Here is an 18,816-nt window from a genome sequence, read left to right on the forward strand (position 1 = left end):
CTTGGTTTTCTGAAACTTTTTGAAAGCTTTTTACTTTTAGAGGAATACAAGACTCTTCTGGACTGATGGGTCAGGGAGTTATTTGTATAATCCTTCTAATTAATCTATGAGTAATGCTTTGGGGAGAAGAGGCCAACTGAGTAGGGGTGGACACATCCGTGCTTCAGAGTGGGGCCCTGCACCGAAAGTGGATGTAGTATGCACAGCATAACCAAAGTAAAAACGAGTGTTTGAACACATATTCATGGGTATAGGCAAATTGGTATACGGGTAGGCACAGGATAAAAAAAAAAAATACGTGTAAATACAAACATGTGGGTGCCGGCACATATATTCATTAAAGACACAAATATGGATAACCAAACACATTTCAACACTGGTTTTCTGGGTTTAAAGCCTGAGGACCATAGTCTCATGGGACAACTCAGGTGGTATAACATAGTTCACAAAAACCATGATCTGCATCCTAAAGAAGGGAGTCGTGTCTGGAGTCTTAACAGCTTGTGAGTGGCCATCTAAGACACAACTATGGGTCTCTACTCACCTTAAGGAAAACAGTAAGAAGGTAACAAAAAGTGCAGAGAAGAAACAAGTCTACATGAGCCACAACCTCATCTACCCTGAGACCAGAAGAACTAGATGGTGCCCAGCTACCACCAGTGACCGTTCTGGTCAGGGTCACAACAGTTGGTCCCAGATAGAATGGAAGAAAAATATGGAGCAGAACTCAAATTCTTACTTAAAAAATAAAAAGCAGGCAAATTGGAACAGTAGGTAACAGAGGACTCCCTGAGACTATCGCCCTGAGACACTCTTTAAACCTGTAACTGAGCCCATCTCCTCAGATCACCTTTTAGAGAAGTAGTAGAGTGGCACACAGAATAAAGGATATTACCCATAAGATCAGTGCCATATGTAAAAACCATCAGTATGAGACCCAAAGGTCAACAGTTACTCAGAAGCAAAGATGAAAACATAAGGGGGCAGGGAAGCTAGAGTACTGGAACTGGAACAAACAGAACGCAAAGAGAATGTTGACACATTGTGATAAATGTAGCTAATGCCACTGAACAATTTGTGTGGAAATTGTCAAATGGGAACAGAACTTGTTGTGTAAATTTTCACCAAAAACCCAATAAAATTTTATGAAAAAAGAGTGGGGCCCTGGAAGCCCAAGCACTATACATTGCTGAGCAGCTGAACAATAGGCAGGCAGTTTATACAGCAGTTAAGCATGAAGTTATTAGGAGGCATCTCAGAGGTCTGAAATTTCATTTAAGAATGCTAACTTGTCCTAAGCGACTGTTCATGTACTGTTTAGGAGGGTTGGGTAGGATTTTTGTTTTCCTTTTTGTCTTCCTCAAGGCCTTCACCAATTTGGAGATTAGTCTCTTTGCTTGATAGCTGAAAGACTTTAAGGGCAGAAACTTTGTGCTCCAATTTATTGGTGGTATTCAGTAGTTCTTAGGCAGTATGGAAAAAATTACTAAGAAGAGACAAGCAGGGCAGCAAGGGACGGAGAAAGAATTCTGAACCACTGGGATTGCACAGCAGGCATGGTTATGCACAAGATGATCTGTTGGCATCAGAAAAAAGTCAGTGCTTCTACTTATTTTCTATAAAAATAAAAAGAAACTAAGCTTTATTCAGACTCATACAGATCAGCACCTGTACCTGTTTTAAACAAAAAATAAATATACTTTTATTGAGGATATGTGATTTTTAAAAATTTTTGTTTTTTTTACTAATAGAGCATGTGATCAAAATGTTTGGTGATCACTGTTCTAAGGAACGAAAAAAGACTTTTAGGTGCTGACAGGAAGTAGGAAATCTGTCCTTGACCTTAGGGGTGAGAGAAACACTGTTGTGACTGATTGACCTTCTGCTGGGGGGCGGGGTGCAGAGCTGATTATTCTTCATAGTTCTGTGTCTGCCATTTCATAAGTGGTCAGTAATGTTTTTCAGTGAGTAAATATAGCTCTCAAATGTACTGTAATTCCAAGTTTCTCAATTCTGTGGGCTTTTTGAGCTTTAACATTAACTTAAATTAAATCATTCTTATTAAAACACTAAGTGTTCACCCAAACCATTACTTTTTGGTTTAGATATTGAATTTATTTAGTATTTGTTTATGTCTTTAAAAACATTATTGCTTATGAAAGGCAATTTTATAAAATATGAAAAATGCAGAAAAGTTCACTGAAGGTAAAAATCATCTGTCTTATCACCCAGATGAGAGTATCACTCTCAGAATTTTGGGGGTACTTTTCCAGCTTTTTCTAATGCATGTGTCTGAAAGTTTAAAGTTAAATGAATTCTACTCTCTTTACCCCTTTGAATGCCTTTTCCTCCTTCATATGTTATGAGAACATTCCCATATTCTTTCATATTTTTCGTCAGTGTGACTTTTTGCAATGTTCTTAAAGAGTATGCTATTATATGGCATAATAATGAATGGAAAAAACCAGAATCATAACTTAATTGATAGCAGATGCCAGACTTTTAAAATATGAACCTCATTTGAGCTCTTGCGTGTGTACGCTCTCACTCCTCCTCTCTCTGTATCTATATGTGTGTGTGTATGTATATATGTGTGTGAAGACCCAGACTTATTTTCTTATAGTTCCTTCTTTTTTCCATTCATATGTTTAACACTTTAATTGATTTGGAATTTAATTTAATATATAAAAAAAAAGCTTAATTTTTCCCCTAAGCAATTAACTAATTTTCATACCATCCTTAAATGAATATTCATTCCTTTCCCACTGATTTGAAGTTCTGTTTTTTATCACACATTAAACAATTACGTATATTTTCGTAAGATTCCATTGTCATTTAAAAGTATATTCTTGTATCAGAGCCACATTGTTTTAATTTTTGTAACTTTGATATAACGGCAATGTAAAACTTCCCTTATTATAATTTTTTGACACTTTCTTAACTACTGATATCTCTGCTGTTTACCACCTCTCTGTCTTATGCAAATAGCTTAATTTCACTGAGTCTCAGATTCCTATTCTGTTAGAAGGAGATAGTAATACCTACTTTGCTGGTTTGAGTGAGGTTGAATGAAATGTGTGTAAATTGTTTGGTGCATACAGCAAGTGATAGTTATTGTTATTACATGTGAAATTTAGAATGATTTTGTCAGGTTGCAAAAAATATCCCTTTGAGGGTGAATTTGGGAAGAATTGACTTATATATGTTTATATCCAGGAATAAGGTTCTTTCATTTTTCTTTTTTATGTTCTTCATAATTTTTCCTGTAAGTATTGCATATTTCCTTGTTAACATTTTTATTGTATTTGTGCCTTTGGCGTGGTAAATAATTTTTCACTGTGTTTTCTAACTAGAATTCTCTTAATGGCAAATGTGGCTTTGGACAAGTCTCTGAGCCTCAATTTTCTTATCCATAAAACTGGAGTGACTGGTACCTGCTCTTCCCTTTTTCTTGAGTGGCTTAGGAGCAAATGAGACACTGTGTGTGACAGTGTTCAAAATATATAGAAAGTGAAATAAAATGTATTAGGGTCTGTTCAAAACAAGGTCCTATGCCATTTTGTTAACAGATTCTTAATTTTATCTACTATGGGGGTGGGGAGAGGGATTTCTTTTGGAGGAGGGGTGGGCAAGGTGGGATGAAATGGAGGATGGAAGGCTCCAGATAGCATTGATGATGTTTTCTGGATAACTGTTTTGGAGGGTCTCAGGCCATAGGGGAACCAGATCCCAGGTAATGTTTCTATTGTGGGTATCAGGGTCAGCCACTTCCCCTTGACAGTGGAGGAAGCTTTGGGGCAGTACTGGCTTTGAGGCCTTGTATGAGTTTTTTTGAGGTCCCAAGTAGTTTTGGTATAAAGTCAGGTGATTGGCTGGGGCTAGGAGGCATCTATAGGACATCGTAAGTAATGTTTCATTGTAGAGAAAAGGAAAGAATCCTGCTCAAGGCAACTCTTGTTGTTAGGTGTCGTGGAGTCGATTTCGACTCATAGTGACCCCAGGTGACAGAGTAGAAGTACCCCATAGAGTTTCCTAGGCTGTAATCTTTATGGCAGCAGATTGCCAGGTCTTTCTCCCATGGAGCCTCTGGGTGGGTTGGAACCACCAACCTTTTGGTTAGCAGCCGAGAGCTTAACTGTTGCACCACCAGGGCTCCTCACTCAAGGCAGCTAAGACCTTTTTTAATGTTAATGGCAGGGAGGGTAGTAAGCCCTAAAGTGTAACTGGGACCATATATATATGAACCCACTTATACTTTAGGGCTTATGCTCCTTGGAAACTCTATGGGGCAGTTCTACTCTGTCCTATAGGGTCGCTATGAGTCGGAATTGACTCGACGGCACTGGGCTTGGGTATACAAATTTATTTCCCAAAGTTGTGGATTAATAGTTTTTAAAATTTGTTTTCATATAAAGAAATACTTTAAAAATGAACTAAGGGGTGATTTTGCTTTATTTGATCTTATTGATAACAGTTAAATGGGTATGGTATTTTTCTAGGTGTTATTTAATGAAAGCATATGTTTACTCAGATTTGCAAGTGATATCTTAAATCCAGACTACGGCAGTGTATTAAAACAGTCACAAGAGAAAAACTTTTAAAAGTAAAAAAAAAAATTAAGTTATGATCATAAAGTGTTCTCTTTTGTGAATTAAACAGTGAATTCTGAATCTGGCAGTGGAAATGAGTATGAAAAACTGTATTATGTGGCTTTCACACCTAAGAATTTCTCTTTTTCCCCTATGAACAGATCAAAAACTGCTTTGCGTCGTAGTTGGAGCAGCACTACTGCTACTATTGAAGGGAGCGTGAAGCTGCGAGAGGGCGCTCAGGTCCTCCTCACCAGTTCTAATGAGATGGGTACTGTTAGGTACGTGGGCCCCACAGGCTTTGCTTCGGGTGTGTGGCTTGGACTTGAGCTTCGAAGTGCCAAGGGAAAGAATGATGGAGCAGTCGGTGACAAACGCTACTTTACGTGTAAGCCAAACCACGGAGTCTTAGTTAGACCAAGCAGAGTAACCTACCGGGGAATTAATGGGTCAAAGCTTGTGGATGAGAATTGTTGAGTTAAACTTGTAAACAATTAAACGAGCTCTAGCATACTAGTATACTATATAGTGTATGTATATGCATAAGTGGTATACACACACACAAACGGGATAGAGCTAGTATATGTGTATAAATCTATAAATAAAATATAGGGTATAAAATAGAGTCCATGGTTTATGGACTATTTATCCAGCCATTATTTAAATGTTGAAAATATGGTTATCTTCACGAAAACCATTACACCTATTCCTCACTTATCGACTATCTCGTTATCCAACATTTTCCATTTATGACAATAGTAAAAAAAAAAATCAGTTATCCCACTACTCTGTATATTAATGAGGAGCCAAGGCAAGAGGAGGTTGGGGAGAGTTTGTGAGAGGGAGGGAGAGTAGTACCCGGGTGCGGGAGGAGCCAGGCCAGGCCCGTGGCTAGCATCGAGCGGGTGGGTAGGAGGCAGGGGCAGCCAGGCCACAGGAGTTGGGCAGGGGGCTCAGAAGTCTCTTCCAGAGAAGTTTCTCTGCCACCTCTGCAGCCAGCACTGGGCCCAGGTGGTCAGGCCTCAACTGCCTGCAGGCCTGGGAGCTGCCTGCTGCCAAGGGCTGTCTCTGGGGCGGGTGGAACAGGAAGGTGAAGAGGCCAGGCGTGATGGTCCCCGCTGAGGCCTGGAGTGCGGCCAGGCGATGGTGGGCTCCTGCTGCCCTGGGGGCTGCAGGCAACCACCGCCAACCACCACCACTGACACCCAGCCCCTGCGGGCTCCCAGTGGTGGGGGAGGGCCTGCTGGGGGCACCCGAGGGCAGTGAGTGACCAGGGGTGGGGTTGGGGGGACACCCGCTGAAGACGGGTGCAGTCTGGTCTCTCACTTAATGCGGTTTTCGCAAAATGACCTGATTGTTGGAACCTAGCCTTGTGGATAAGTGAGGAGTGGGTGTGTAACATTTCAGAGAGAATTCTTAAAAAACCCGGAAGTATGACTTCCGGCCCTGATACTCAAAATAGAAATATTACATTACCATGATTCTCTTAAAATAATTTAAAGATAAGAAAATTTTAAGGCTTTATACCCATGAAAATTCTGGTAGTTAAGAAAAAAATGTGCCATTAGATTACCAACTGATGTATTACTTTGCTTACTGTTTCATTTTTGCCCATGACATTGCATTTTTCATAGTGCCCATAATTGTGAAGGTTTTCACTAGCTTTGGTTAATACATGGTATTCACATGACCTTTTCCTGCTAAGCATTTTTGGAGTTTTTAATCCCTTTCTGTGCTTTATTATTAATAAGTACAAAAAGCTAGAGATTTTTCATATTTTTCTGTAAATTATTTGCCTTTTCAGGGATGCCTCATATAAAGGTATGTTAGGATTTCAGGGTTGAAGGGGGCCCTAGAGGCCCTCCAGCTCAGCCTCTTGCCCATTGCCAACTAAGGAAATGCAAGTCTAAAGCGGTTGTTCTATAACCAGGGCCGCTTAGCTATAGCTCGCTGCTTGACAGAGCTGAGCATAGAGTTTGGTCTCTTGCCTCATGGCTCAGTGCTCTTTCCTTTATACAGTGTGTGTAATCTCAGATTTTTCTTTTGTGCTGCCTGGCTGACTCATCCGGATGCCTACAAAAACCCATGATTAACATTTATGAATTCAAGTCATAATTAGAATTTTTTTGCATGTAATTAAGTTTCTTATTGGACTTATCTGTAAAATACACATAACACACACACGAGAAGCACTTTTAAAACACAATGCACTTTCACCTTTATGGAGAATTTGTCATCATTTCCTCCTAGGATATGAACAACATTTTTAAAAAACGTATTTAAGAGAGCAAAGTAAGATGTGTTGAGAAGAGTGTAGTAATTCATTAAGTGTTTATGATTTCTCGACTTTAGTTTTATTTTTCATAAAACTGGTTTTGTGTTTGCTATTGTTGCTGTTTTTATATTTCCAGTTGTTGCAGAGTTCAGCCTGTTATAAAGCTACCGAACTGTATCAGGTTGTATCTTCCATCCTGTGCGCGTTAACAAATCTAAGCTTTGTAGTAGAGTGATGTAATGATGGAAGTGCTTATGTTGTGGTATGTACTGAACTCTGTGTCCTATATGTGTAAAGGCTTACCTTTCATTGTAGATATTTAGACTTTATGTTACCACAGAAATAGTGGAACAGTTTCCTTTATAAAATTAAAAGTATCATTCAGAATGGAGCTCTCTTTGTGCTTAGAAATAATATGTTGAACTATTTTGCAATATACTATTTTTAATCTAAATCCTGTTGCTTTGTTGCCTTTTTTAAAGTGTGGTATTTCAAAGATTGCTAGAGCTATTTTCCTGAAATGCATTTGCAAAATAAGGCTGCTTTGTAATCCAAGTATATTTTTTATTGACTGAAGAAAATGTACTATAATTCAAAAGTAAACTTATTTTATTATACAGTTTATTGCTTAAAAACTGTGTTTGTACCCTAGCATGAAGTCCGTTGACTGCACTGGCCTTGGATGGCCACATTCTTCCTGTCAGATACTAAACAGCCCAGGTTAGAAGCAGTAATGCAACACTGAATTTATTTTCAAGGCCAAAGAACCAGTTGTTTTCTTTGTACTAGATTAAGATTATTAAATCCATATAAAGTATATGTTTACATCTAATATACATACAAATGAGATGTTTGCATTTGTGCCTAGCTTATTAAATGTCATTCAAAGTTTACTTCTTGAGCATTAATAAAAAGGGAAGCTGTTGTGGCTTTGGAATTGTATCTTGTCATTTACCCTGTCTGCACCTGTCCTTTTCTTGGCAGCTCAGGCTGCATATGCTTCGTACTTAACACTTGTATTTTCTCTTAGAAATGGCTTGGATTTGCCCTATCCCTACAGTCTTAATAAGTATCATACTTTCTACTCAACAAATAAAGTTATGTGTTTAGCTACCTTCTTGTAAGTATCGTTTTGATGGGTAGAGAGTCATTTTAGGAAAGAGCATGTTTCTGTAGTTTTCTAACATCTCTTTAACCTTCTTTTATACAGCTAGGGCTTCATTTGTTTATTTAGGGCAGGTGGAACACTTTGAATTTAGATGAAACAAACGGGTATAAATAATAACCTACATTCTAGTAGAGAGCTTTATTTTTATATTTTAGAATAATTTGGGGGAAATATTTTTAAGAGCATGAAAATCTTCAGATACAGATGTTTTGCTGTATTTGAATAGAAGCTTTTAATCTCGGTCTGATTCCCTTGCACCCTCCTGCCCAGAACTCTTTGTCCCCCTCTCCCGTTTTTAGCTTTCTTCTTAGCATTTTCCACTGTTGGTCCTGCCAGACTTTTACTTATGTATTTCTCTTTTCCCCCACCAGACTGAAGGATGGATTTTGAACTGTTTTGTTCATCACTTTATATCTAATACCTGGAATAAACCTGGGCACCTAGTAGATGCTCAGTTAATGTTCGTTGAATGAACGAAGGCAGTGAAGACCACTGATTGTTTAAAACATAGCTCTTATCTAGCTAGCTTTAGATACCAGGCCCTGAGAGACTCAGTCACAGCACACAGAAATTTTGCTAGGTAAAGGGGGCAGGGGGACAGGAGAGGTTTGAATCATGGCTGCCCATCTTTGTCCCCAAAGAGTGACATGTAGGAGACAGAAAGATGTCATGGTAGGGCTAGGGAAGGGGCAGGAAAGCCACAACAGGGTTACCTAAGATGACTGCTTAACTCTTTTGCTTGGGACCACCTTTGGAGTTCTGTTTTCATATGATGATACTTTAGAGAACACAATAATAAAGTGCTTGATCTAATATAGCTAGAATGAACTGTCCATAGTGCTGGACTCCCATGCTAAGCATTTTTGTTTCAGCTAGAATTTTCTTTTGAGGTCGCCTATTTAGAACATATGAAAATTGGCCAATGGCCAGAAACCAAATGTGTTAAGAATCATTCTTATTGGAGAGACAGATCTAGTAATTTTAACTACTCACGGTGCATCTGTTATCTAAATGATTGACTCAGACATATTAATATGTACCACCGCGTTGCAAGCCAATAGAATTTATTTTTAATTTTTTCTTCATGCCCTTTGCTTCACTACACTTACATAATACATATAGTTAATACAAAACTCACATTATCACATATTTTTAGTAATTGTTTAATAATATCCCTTGATATGTAGGCCCTTATTTATAAACAATGTTACATAAACTGCTTGTATATACAACAGATGTTCCTAGTGAAGTGTGTATAGGCTGAACGAGTTAGACAGTGAGATTTTTATTAAAAGCAGAATATATGATGCCTTTGCATAGGCAAAAGAAATTTTTTCTCCCTAAAATTTTGCTAATGCTTTTTTATAAAAAAAAATTTTATAGGAGGGAAAAAAGAAATGTATGTGGAGGAATTAGAGTTGATGACAGTAATATATTCGTATTCTGTTTGGTAGAAATAATTTTTTTTTTTTTCTGCTTACAGCCTCTCCCTTGGGGAGAAAGGCACCAAGGAGTGGGGAAACTGTTCCCGGTTTTCATTTTAGAATATCTTATAGTGACTAGATTCTCATGAATATAAAGCAGCAACAAGTGTATATTTTACACCTGTTCATCACTGACTAGACATTTCAGATAGTGAAGTCTGGTGGTTGCAGTGGTGGTGCTGAGGAGGGGCAGTGAGTTCTGGCTTATGGAAAGGAAAGATATTTTAGGTATTTAAATGGAGGCTATCAGCTTAAAACATAACCTGTTTCCAATGCTCACTGGTGCCGTTTAAAAAATGCTCATCAATCTAGTTTAAGTTCAGCTGTAAAATCGTGAATGAATGCAGGCACATGATTGTGTTGGTACTGTAGATATTTATACATTTACACATACACACACCCCAATAGGCTTCTTGGTCAGGAGGAATTTGGTCTCAGCATTACATAATAGAGTTTTTTGAATTGGCAAAGTGAAATTAAATTGCTAGTCTAAATCGACTTATACTGTACTGAATCTGAATTTTAGGCATTTCTTAAGGATAGGTTTAACTATACAGCTGGTGTCTGTGTTCTCCCTGGCCTGTGTCAGTCTTATAAAGGTAAAGTTCTCTGAACTCCAGCTCAATAGGGTTCTTCATGGCTTTACATGAAGTAGACTTACGGTCTTAAAAACTGAGCTCATTATTATTTTTCACATTACCAAATCAAATAAGACTGACATGGAAATGAATCATGTAAAAATTATATGCACAGCTTCAAGCTGTTCTTTTTCTGATACGACTTCTGAGAGTCAGCTTGAAACTCACTCAACAGTGTTAATGGTATTGGCTGCCCCAGACAGTTCTTCTTAGGAAAGATAGGCATTACTATCTAGTTTCTTTGGAAAAAGTTCCTAAAATAGATTTTTTAATGAATTTTAATAGTTATAAAAAGCCTCAGTCATGGCAGGGGGAAGTGAATTTTGTATTACAGATAATAGCATAGAGCAGAAGAGAAAGCAAAAATTCAGTCCTCTCTATTGAACCTACCAATAAAAATGAGTTTCTAATATGAATTCCAATAGATTACACATCAATTAAAAATATTGTAATTTTCTCAAATAATCATGTCTCCTTGAAGGAAATAGAACCTAGGGAATTAAGAAATAGCTAGAGATTCTTGAAGCCTCCCTTCCCACCTCCTGGTATGTGACAAAGGAAATCCATGCAGTGCTCTGTTTAGTTTCTTCATAAAACATCTCCAGCTGCTTACTGGTATATAAAGAGAAAGAATTTCTGTCTTTAAAATTATTTCTTCTGAGCGATATCAGATAGTATGTAAGTACTACATTGAGAATAATGGAAAGGATTCAAATTATTTTTTTTCTCAACTATTAGATGCACTAAAATGTAGGAAATTCACCTGCAGTCTTCCCAGTCTTATCTTTTGGTGAGATGTCTGCAATGGCTATCTTTTGGGGTATTTCATTTTTAGATCTACTTTTTTTTTTTTTTTTATAAAGCTATAGCAGTCAACAGTTTCCAGCAATTGCCATCCAGTGACAATGGTATCTCTATAAACTTAAAAGAGGGATTCTGCCCAATCCTGTGGTAATAACTGTACCATCACACACTTGTTGAAGGCCACCTCAGTCCACAGGTGCTTCCTGGTCTCCAACACCCAGTTTATTCTGGGCTTTGTTACCATACTTTGGGGATGAGCACTGAAGAGGTGCAAATTGACAATTGAAAGCACATCTGTTATATCATCAAATACTAGGTGTGATAAACGATAACATTCAAAAGGCATCTTTTATGATTTTACTTGCTAACAAGGCTGTAATTATAACATATGTCACAAAAGAGATATGGTGGGGTGATGCTGAAAGTTGAGGGTCATTAAATGACCATGATTCTCATGGTCCTGTCTGCTTTCCTACTTTTGGGAAACCACCCCTGATTAACCTCGTGAATATTAATGATTTTGTGATTTGTTAAGGAGGTCTTTGAAAGAATAAACAGGACTGACACTAAGCTTTCTGGTTTAATTCTTTATAAAGATTAAATATAGTTTGGCTCGTTGGGGTTATGCCCTGAATGAACTGGCTTTGGCTTTAAATGAATTACGAGGATCAAGGAGAAGAATGTACACACACACCCTGGCCACGTCCTACTGATTACAGGCTGGGTATTGGGATTTGCCTTTCACAGAGGTGAAGTCTTACAGAATCATGGACTTCAGAGTTGGAAAGGGTGTTTGAGAACAAACCCCTCATTTTTTAAATGAGAAAATGAGTTTCCCGAGTCACATAGGTAGATAATTGCAGTCTACTACCTAGGTGTCTCGACTCCTGCCCAGTCAGCTTGTTGCTTCTCAAGTGACTGAAGAGTGGTAACCCATCCAAAATGTAACAGTCATCTGAGATTTTGTCAATCCAATATTCATATATGGTGACAAGTAGCCTCTCTTAAAATGTAAATATTCCAGGGAGCGTTAAAACTGTAGTTACTAATGCTTAAAAAAAAAAAAAAATTAGTAAGGACTGCCTTTCAACTAACAGAAGTTGAAATCAGCCTACTGAACTAGCTTTTTAATGATGGAGGAATAAGTCATTTTGAAGAATTGCTTTAAAAGAGGCAAGTAGGCCTTACTAAATTGAGGGATTGGAAGCCTTAGAAAATTGAGGGATTGGGGAAATAGCTTGAAGTCATGTCAAGAAGAGGAATTTAAGAAATGGACATGGGAAGGCACTAAAAGCAAACTTTGGTCCTTACAGTTTTTCTGAGGTTAGCCTGGTAGTGCCATCTTTATATGTGAAGGATAACGTACTTGTTTTACATTACTGAATGCTGGAGAGAAGAGAGTGTTGCTTTAGTTTTGTGGTTATAGTTCATATATTTCCCCCTACTAATTTTTTTTTTTTTTTTTGGAATTGTATATGGAGTCCCTGGGTGGCACAAACCATTAAGTACTTAACTACTAGCTGAAAGGTTGGTGGTTTGAACCCACTCAGAGGTGCTTCAGAAGATAGGCCTGGCGATCTGTTTCTGAAAGGTCACAGCCTTGAAAACCCTCTAGAGCAGTTCTACTCTGCACGTGTGGGGTTGCCTTGAGTCGGAATTGACTTGACAGTAACTAATAACAACATCAATTAATTGTATATAATAGTTCTTACCTTTTAAAATGTTTTCAAGTTGTTAAGCTAGAGCTAAAAATAGCTTTGTACTTGAGTAGTTTATTAAAAGTTAAGTACACCCACTCACTAAACCAAATGAAAATTGAATCTTAATAGAAGACTTAACTGTTTATTCTCAGTAATTATCTATTATTTTAGGCCATCACATTGAATTTATGAGAATGCTGGTTTTCCTTTTGTATGTTCACACAACATAGGGAACCATCTGCTGCGATGAAATTAGCAAAGTTTAACTTGGTGTTCTTTGGGGACCCATTTAAAATCATTAGTCAAGGATAGATTGATAATACGCTTTATACAGTTTTATGAACCTTGTCATGGGAAGCCTGTTAGCTGGAGTAGTCTGCATTCATATGCATCTGGTTTTAGCTCTACAGAGCTCTATGAATTTTATTTTATTTTATTTATTACTGGAGAAAGTCTACTAAAATAGCCTGACCCCTTAGGCCGTGCCCTTCCTGTCAGTTTGGATGTAAAGGTGTCACATTTTCTGGAACAAAGATAATCTGCAGTTATGTAATATAGCTGTCGAGTTTCCCAAGTCCTATGTGGACATGCTAGCAATTACAGAAAGAATTGTTCAGCTTGATGAAATAGTTTCTGTGCTGCTTATTTTTAAACCTTAGAACCTGGTTCTAAATGTGCTAGAGAGTCTTTATACTTTTTTTTGAGCTGATACGGACTTGGTCCTAGTAGGGTTCCTGCTACTGTCGTTAAAAAATGAGAGATGAAGCAAAACATGGCACAGATGGAAGAGCTCAAGTCACCTGAGAATTTGAAGAGGTTTAAGGTAGAGTGCTTGTGCTTTCGTACATTCTATAATCTCCCTGGAGGGGAGTGAGAGAGGGAGGGTATCAGCTTTATTTTTTATGTGACGGTATGAGGTACAGACAGGTCAGATACGACAAGCAAAACCAGGATTAAGAGCCCTGACTGGTGGAAGAGAATCCAAACTCTACTAAATAGATCATACCTTTTTTTTTTTTAAAGATATATCTATTCCCATTATTTTGATTTGCTGTGTTTTTGAGGTGCTGCCCTGTATTAACTGGTCACTCCTCACAAATTACCAATTTCCCAAAACAATAGTTTGTGAACTCGTAGTGGGCCTCTTTATAGACATGGAATATAAATAATTACAATTGCTTATGACTTAACATAGCTTCTGCAAACTAACTTAGGAGCCCTGGTAGTTCAGTGGTTGAGAGCTCAGCTGCTAACCAAAAAGGTGAGCAATTTGAATCCGCCAGCCACTCCTTGTAAGCTCTAGGGGGCAGTTCTACTCTGTCCTGTAGGGTCTCTATGAATTGGAATCTACTCAGTGGCAATGGGTTTGCTGTATGGGTTTTTGCGAACTTTAACTGTATGTGTTCAAATTTTAGGTGGAACTTTCTATCTTAGCTAATAAATACTAAGAGTCCACAGCATCCATATGAATTGCTATAGTCATCTGGCTGGAGCAGGTGCGAGTTATAGTCCAGATCAATCTCTTGCTGACACCCAGGGGTTACACCGGGTTAAATGAAACACCTGTGGCCTTCGTATCTCACTGTGGAGCTGTTTATTATTCGTGTATGCAGGCATTTAAGACTTGACTATCATTTACATGAAAATTGATACCAGTAAAGACGATTAGAATCTATCAACAAATGAATCTCAGTGGTAATAAGGCACAACCTGAAAATGTAATGGATTTACAGTTTTTAAGAATAGAAAGGGATACGACTTCCCCCCCATTAATAAGAGTAAAGAGTTGGCTATTTAACCATGGTAGCACTCTCTGTTTAATTGGTTACTGCTGTTAGAAATGTAAAATGAACCATGTTTCTCAGTTTTTGACAGCTTCTCTGTCATCATCCTTTAGGAATGTTTCTCCAAGTGTGATTCTTGAGCCCCTTTCAGGTGGCTTGTGAGTTAGATTACAGTTTATAATTTGATTATTTTCTTTTGTGGCTGGCATGAACCAGAGCTTACCGACACAGTGATTTAGAGCTGAGCTCATTGACATCTCGTCTTCATGTATGCCTGATGACAGTATTTTTGGCAGTTAAGCAGATAAGGAAAGGTGGTCTCCAGGGTGTCAGTGCTCCTACATATGCACAGGACTGCAGCTCTAGGGCACCCGAGTGGCATTCAGAGAAATGAACGGTTGTCTAGTATCAGCTTAGAACATAATGGCTTTCTCATATTTAAAGTGATACTTTAGATTTGGACGATGCTTTGACTGGTCACATATACACACACAGAGAGGGAATCAGTCCTGCTTGGGAATGCTGCAGTGCCTCGCAGGTAATAAAAAATGCTTTCCTGCCAAGGTGATGCTTTGGCACAGCTATTACCAGGAAAAAAAGTGGATGTGAGAATGGAGGAGAGGCAGAAAAACAGAAGAAAATGAAAACTTACTGATAATAAAAAGTAAAGCGTTTTTGCATAAGTACATAAGAAAAATTTAACATTCCTAATTCTTTTTCATGGAAATAAATTTCACCTGTGAAAACCAAGTTTAGCACCTCCACTACAACATGTCACCGTCAAACCTCCACGCACCAAGCGTTTCTTAATTTCTCTACTCCTTGCTACCCAGAGAAAAATGCTTTGCTTTAAATCTGCATTTGATAGCCGTGATAATTACGCTATGTATATTTCAGCAAATTTGTGTTTGCACATACCCTAGGATCCCATGATTAAAGGAGAGAGAACTTGGGTGAGTGCCAGAACAGCGGGGGACTGCATTAGAACCTCCATAGGATCACTGGGGTGCCTGTTAGTCTACTGGCCCAGTCTGTCGTTACAAGTAGAAACCTTTCAGTTTAGTAGGTTCACGACTGAAACTGTTGGCAGTTTTTAGCTTAAAATATATTAACACTTATGCCCATGAGTGGATATGTTTCTATGCTTTCATGTATCATTGCTGCTTGAATGTTTTGTGTTTTAGTGATCAGAGTTTAATTAATGGAAACTTTTAAAATAAGTAAGTAATAATTTATATATTGGGTTTTAAATCCAGTAGGATACCTCACACTCAGTTTTGCACTTTTAGTAGGATAATTTTTTAAGGCATGAGGTATTAATTAATAGGATGCTTGAATCTCTGGATCTATACTGGTGTTTTATCATACTCAAAGCACTCTGGGTGTCTGCGTTTTGTTTAAATGAATGTATACACATTTTCTCGAAAGTATTCACCGCGTGTTCACAATTGTCAGATTAATCAGCACAATTGAAAGTATCCGAGTGAAGTTTCAGTTAGTTGTCTATGAATTTTCTTTTCCACGTAAAGAATGCCTTTCCCCATGCTGAAGCATTACAAACAACTCCTTTATTTCCGCTTTCTCTCCGGTCGAGTGGTCCACCATCAACAAGGCTAAGGAGACATCTGTGACTCCAGCTATGAAACACAGAAGCAGCTAATTCTGACTACATTGAAGCAGAGCACACACATTTGAAAAGAAGCATAAGGAAGTATACAACAGCCATGCATAAAAGCCTTACGCAACCAAATCCACCCGTGTTTAACACTCGTCTATTTTCTTCTTTTGAAAGAATAGGATGAACTCATGCTCAAAACCTTTCTAAGGCGTGAAAATACATCTGTTTTATGTGGCACTTCAAAACAAGTTGGCACAGAATGAAAAATCACGTTTGGTCTCTGGTGAGTAGAGGAACCATCACCTAGGCCCTGAGGCTTAGGGTTCCCAAGGAAGAGAAATGAGTATGCAACAGGCTCAGGGCCCCGGTTGGGTCACGTTCTTGTTTTTCAGAATGGAGTCCTTGTAATTGCTTGTTCCAGGGGCAGCGGTGGCCTCCAAAGGCAGGCCCTGCTGCTGGTAGCCGTAGTTGACGTTTCCGCAGGGGAAGTGGCGCAGCCGGAACAGAGGCACCTCCTTGATGCTGGCGGTCAGCGAGGACGGTTCCAGCAGCAGGGAGGCGCCCGCCAGTCTCCCGGCGGCAGCGCTGGGCGGCGCAGTACAGCCTCCCTCGCGTCCCGCCTTTCCCTGCTCTCGCTGCTGCTTCCTCGCCGCTACAGGATCGTTCTTTTTGGCGGCAGGCTTCTCTGCAAACCACGAGCCGTAGGTTGGGTTCCATAAGCTGGTCGGTTTGTTTCGGGATCCCTGGACTTTGTGCACCTCTGTCGGTGGGTTGGACTGAGAGAAGGCCATGTTAACGTGTCCCCCTTCCCCGGCCGGCCCTCGAGGGCCTCGGACACAGACCTCGGCCCCGGCCGCCTTCTTCCCGGCTCTGCCCGAGGAGGTGCTGGGCAGAGGAGGTGGGGCGGTCGGGCAGTGCTCTCCTTCCCTTTTCGCTTGCTGAGGAGACACTAGGAGAGGAGGAATCCCCTCAGGGTCTTTGGGCCTCATGGGCACTTTCTCTTCCTCTTCCATAAGTGGACCGTATTCTATTGGTAACGCAGTATTGATTACATCTGGATCCTATCAGTAGGAGAAACGGATTAAAACTTAGAATCGCAGACAAAAGATAATGGATCCCAAGGTTACCATAGGGATAATCTCTTCCAAACTTACCTGCAGGTGAGGAAACCATTCAATATTTATTGAGAGTATATTAGTTTATAGGCACCAGGGGATAAGAAGTGACTGTGAAATCATACTTATCCTTGAAGAGCTCAGAGGATAAGTTCCATAATGGGTGGTGTACAGGGAGCTAGGAGGGGCACCCTACTGCCTGGGGCACTGGAGGGCGGTCAGGAAAGGCTTTACAGAGGTGGTGACCTTTTGGCAAACCTTATAGATTAATGAGTTTGTAAAAAAAAAAAAGTTATGAATTAGTTGTTATTTTTTATTATTCCCATTTATTCTTAATAAAATCCCTCCAACTAAACAGAAAAGCGTGTAAGTGTGTGGGGGGCAGAAGGAAGGGGAGGAGGAAGGAGGAGAAGGGAGGAGAGGAGAGACACCATATTGGCTTATAAGGTTTGTTTTTTGTTCTTCCCTAGCTACTTAGCATTTTCATCATATCTGGGTTACACTGAATTATAACTTTTTTTGCATTATATCATCACTTCATTTCATGGACAGATACCATAGTGCAGTGGTTCTTTCACTTGTTTAAATGTGATGGTGCCCTTTGTGGAAACCAGGTAATACTGAGGTGTAATGGGCAAAATTAGTCCCTTGGTGGTACAAATGGTTAATGTGCTTGGCTGCTAATTAAAAGGTTGGAGGTTTGAGTCCACCCAGAGGTACCTTGGAAGAAAGGCCTGTTGATCTACTTCCATAAAATTAGCCATTGAAAACCCTACGGAGCACAGTTCTACTCTGGCACAGGTGGGATCTCCATGAGTCTGAATAGACTTGACGGCAACCGATAATGAATAAAACTTTTACAAAATTGATTTTGTGCTAGATTATTCTTACAGTAATAGGTTGTCATATAGAGAAGCAGAAGCAGTTGCCAAAGGTTTAAGAAAAATTTGTGGAAGGAAACTTTAATTTGAGGAAATTTAACTCATTAATATTTTATGCAAATTGGGAAAAGGCCTCCATTACTTGAGTTTAACAGAAAAACACATTGGTGTGATATTCACCAGCAAAAAAAATACCTTCCCATTCTCTTCTCACCCTTTAGTTCCCTCTCTGTTCAGTATTAATTTCCATAGCAAGTTATTTAAAATATGTCTGTATAAAACCACCTACTTTAAGAAGGATATTACTCTACATGCTTGGGAGAAAAATTACTGCTAAGTGTATGTATTTAAATTGGTGTATTCCATTAATACAACTTAAAATTTCATTAAGCATAAAGTTCTCTGAAAGAACCCCAAGTAACATGGGAAATGAAGTCCATCTAGATAAACGCTGACTCACCTACTACTGAGCGTAAAGAACCTGGGAGGATGGAATGGGGAGGATGGAATGGTGAGGCTAGAAAACGAATTTAATTTAAAAATGTGCACTTGTTTTGTCACAGCTAAGATGGGGGAATTTAGAGAGGTGGTGACTTATTGTCTGCCTTTTTAAAAGTACTCTCCAGAATGCAATATTCTGACAAAATGAGAGCCAAGAGAGGGGAAGAAAGCAGATGCCAATGGAAAAGCCCCTGTGGGGCAGCGGTGTGGCTGGTGGAGGGCTTAGCCTTGACCAGCAGGCTCCTTGACCTCCACTGAC

General features: G+C 39.1%; 2 protein-coding genes across 2 annotated transcripts in view; one reads left to right on the plus strand and one right to left on the minus strand.

The window, feature by feature from the left end:
• The window catches only part of CLIP4 (CAP-Gly domain containing linker protein family member 4), a 110,618-nt gene extending 94,290 nt beyond the window's left edge, over nucleotides 1-16,328 (plus strand). The window contains exon 16 of the mRNA XM_064295178.1: nucleotides 4,751-16,328. Within this exon, the coding sequence (XP_064151248.1) occupies nucleotides 4,751-5,066 (316 nt within the window). The 3' untranslated portion in view covers nucleotides 5,067-16,328. The remainder of the gene's footprint in view (nucleotides 1-4,750) is intronic.
• Nucleotides 15,291-18,816, minus strand: part of ALK (ALK receptor tyrosine kinase) — a 1,052,109-nt gene continuing 1,048,583 nt past the window's right edge. The window contains exon 29 of the mRNA XM_064295177.1: nucleotides 15,291-17,121. Within this exon, the coding sequence (XP_064151247.1) occupies nucleotides 16,417-17,121 (705 nt within the window). The 3' untranslated portion in view covers nucleotides 15,291-16,416. The remainder of the gene's footprint in view (nucleotides 17,122-18,816) is intronic.

This window comes from Loxodonta africana, chromosome 12 (assembly GCF_030014295.1).
Source record: "Loxodonta africana isolate mLoxAfr1 chromosome 12, mLoxAfr1.hap2, whole genome shotgun sequence".
Taxonomy (NCBI): Eukaryota; Metazoa; Chordata; class Mammalia; order Proboscidea; family Elephantidae; genus Loxodonta; species Loxodonta africana.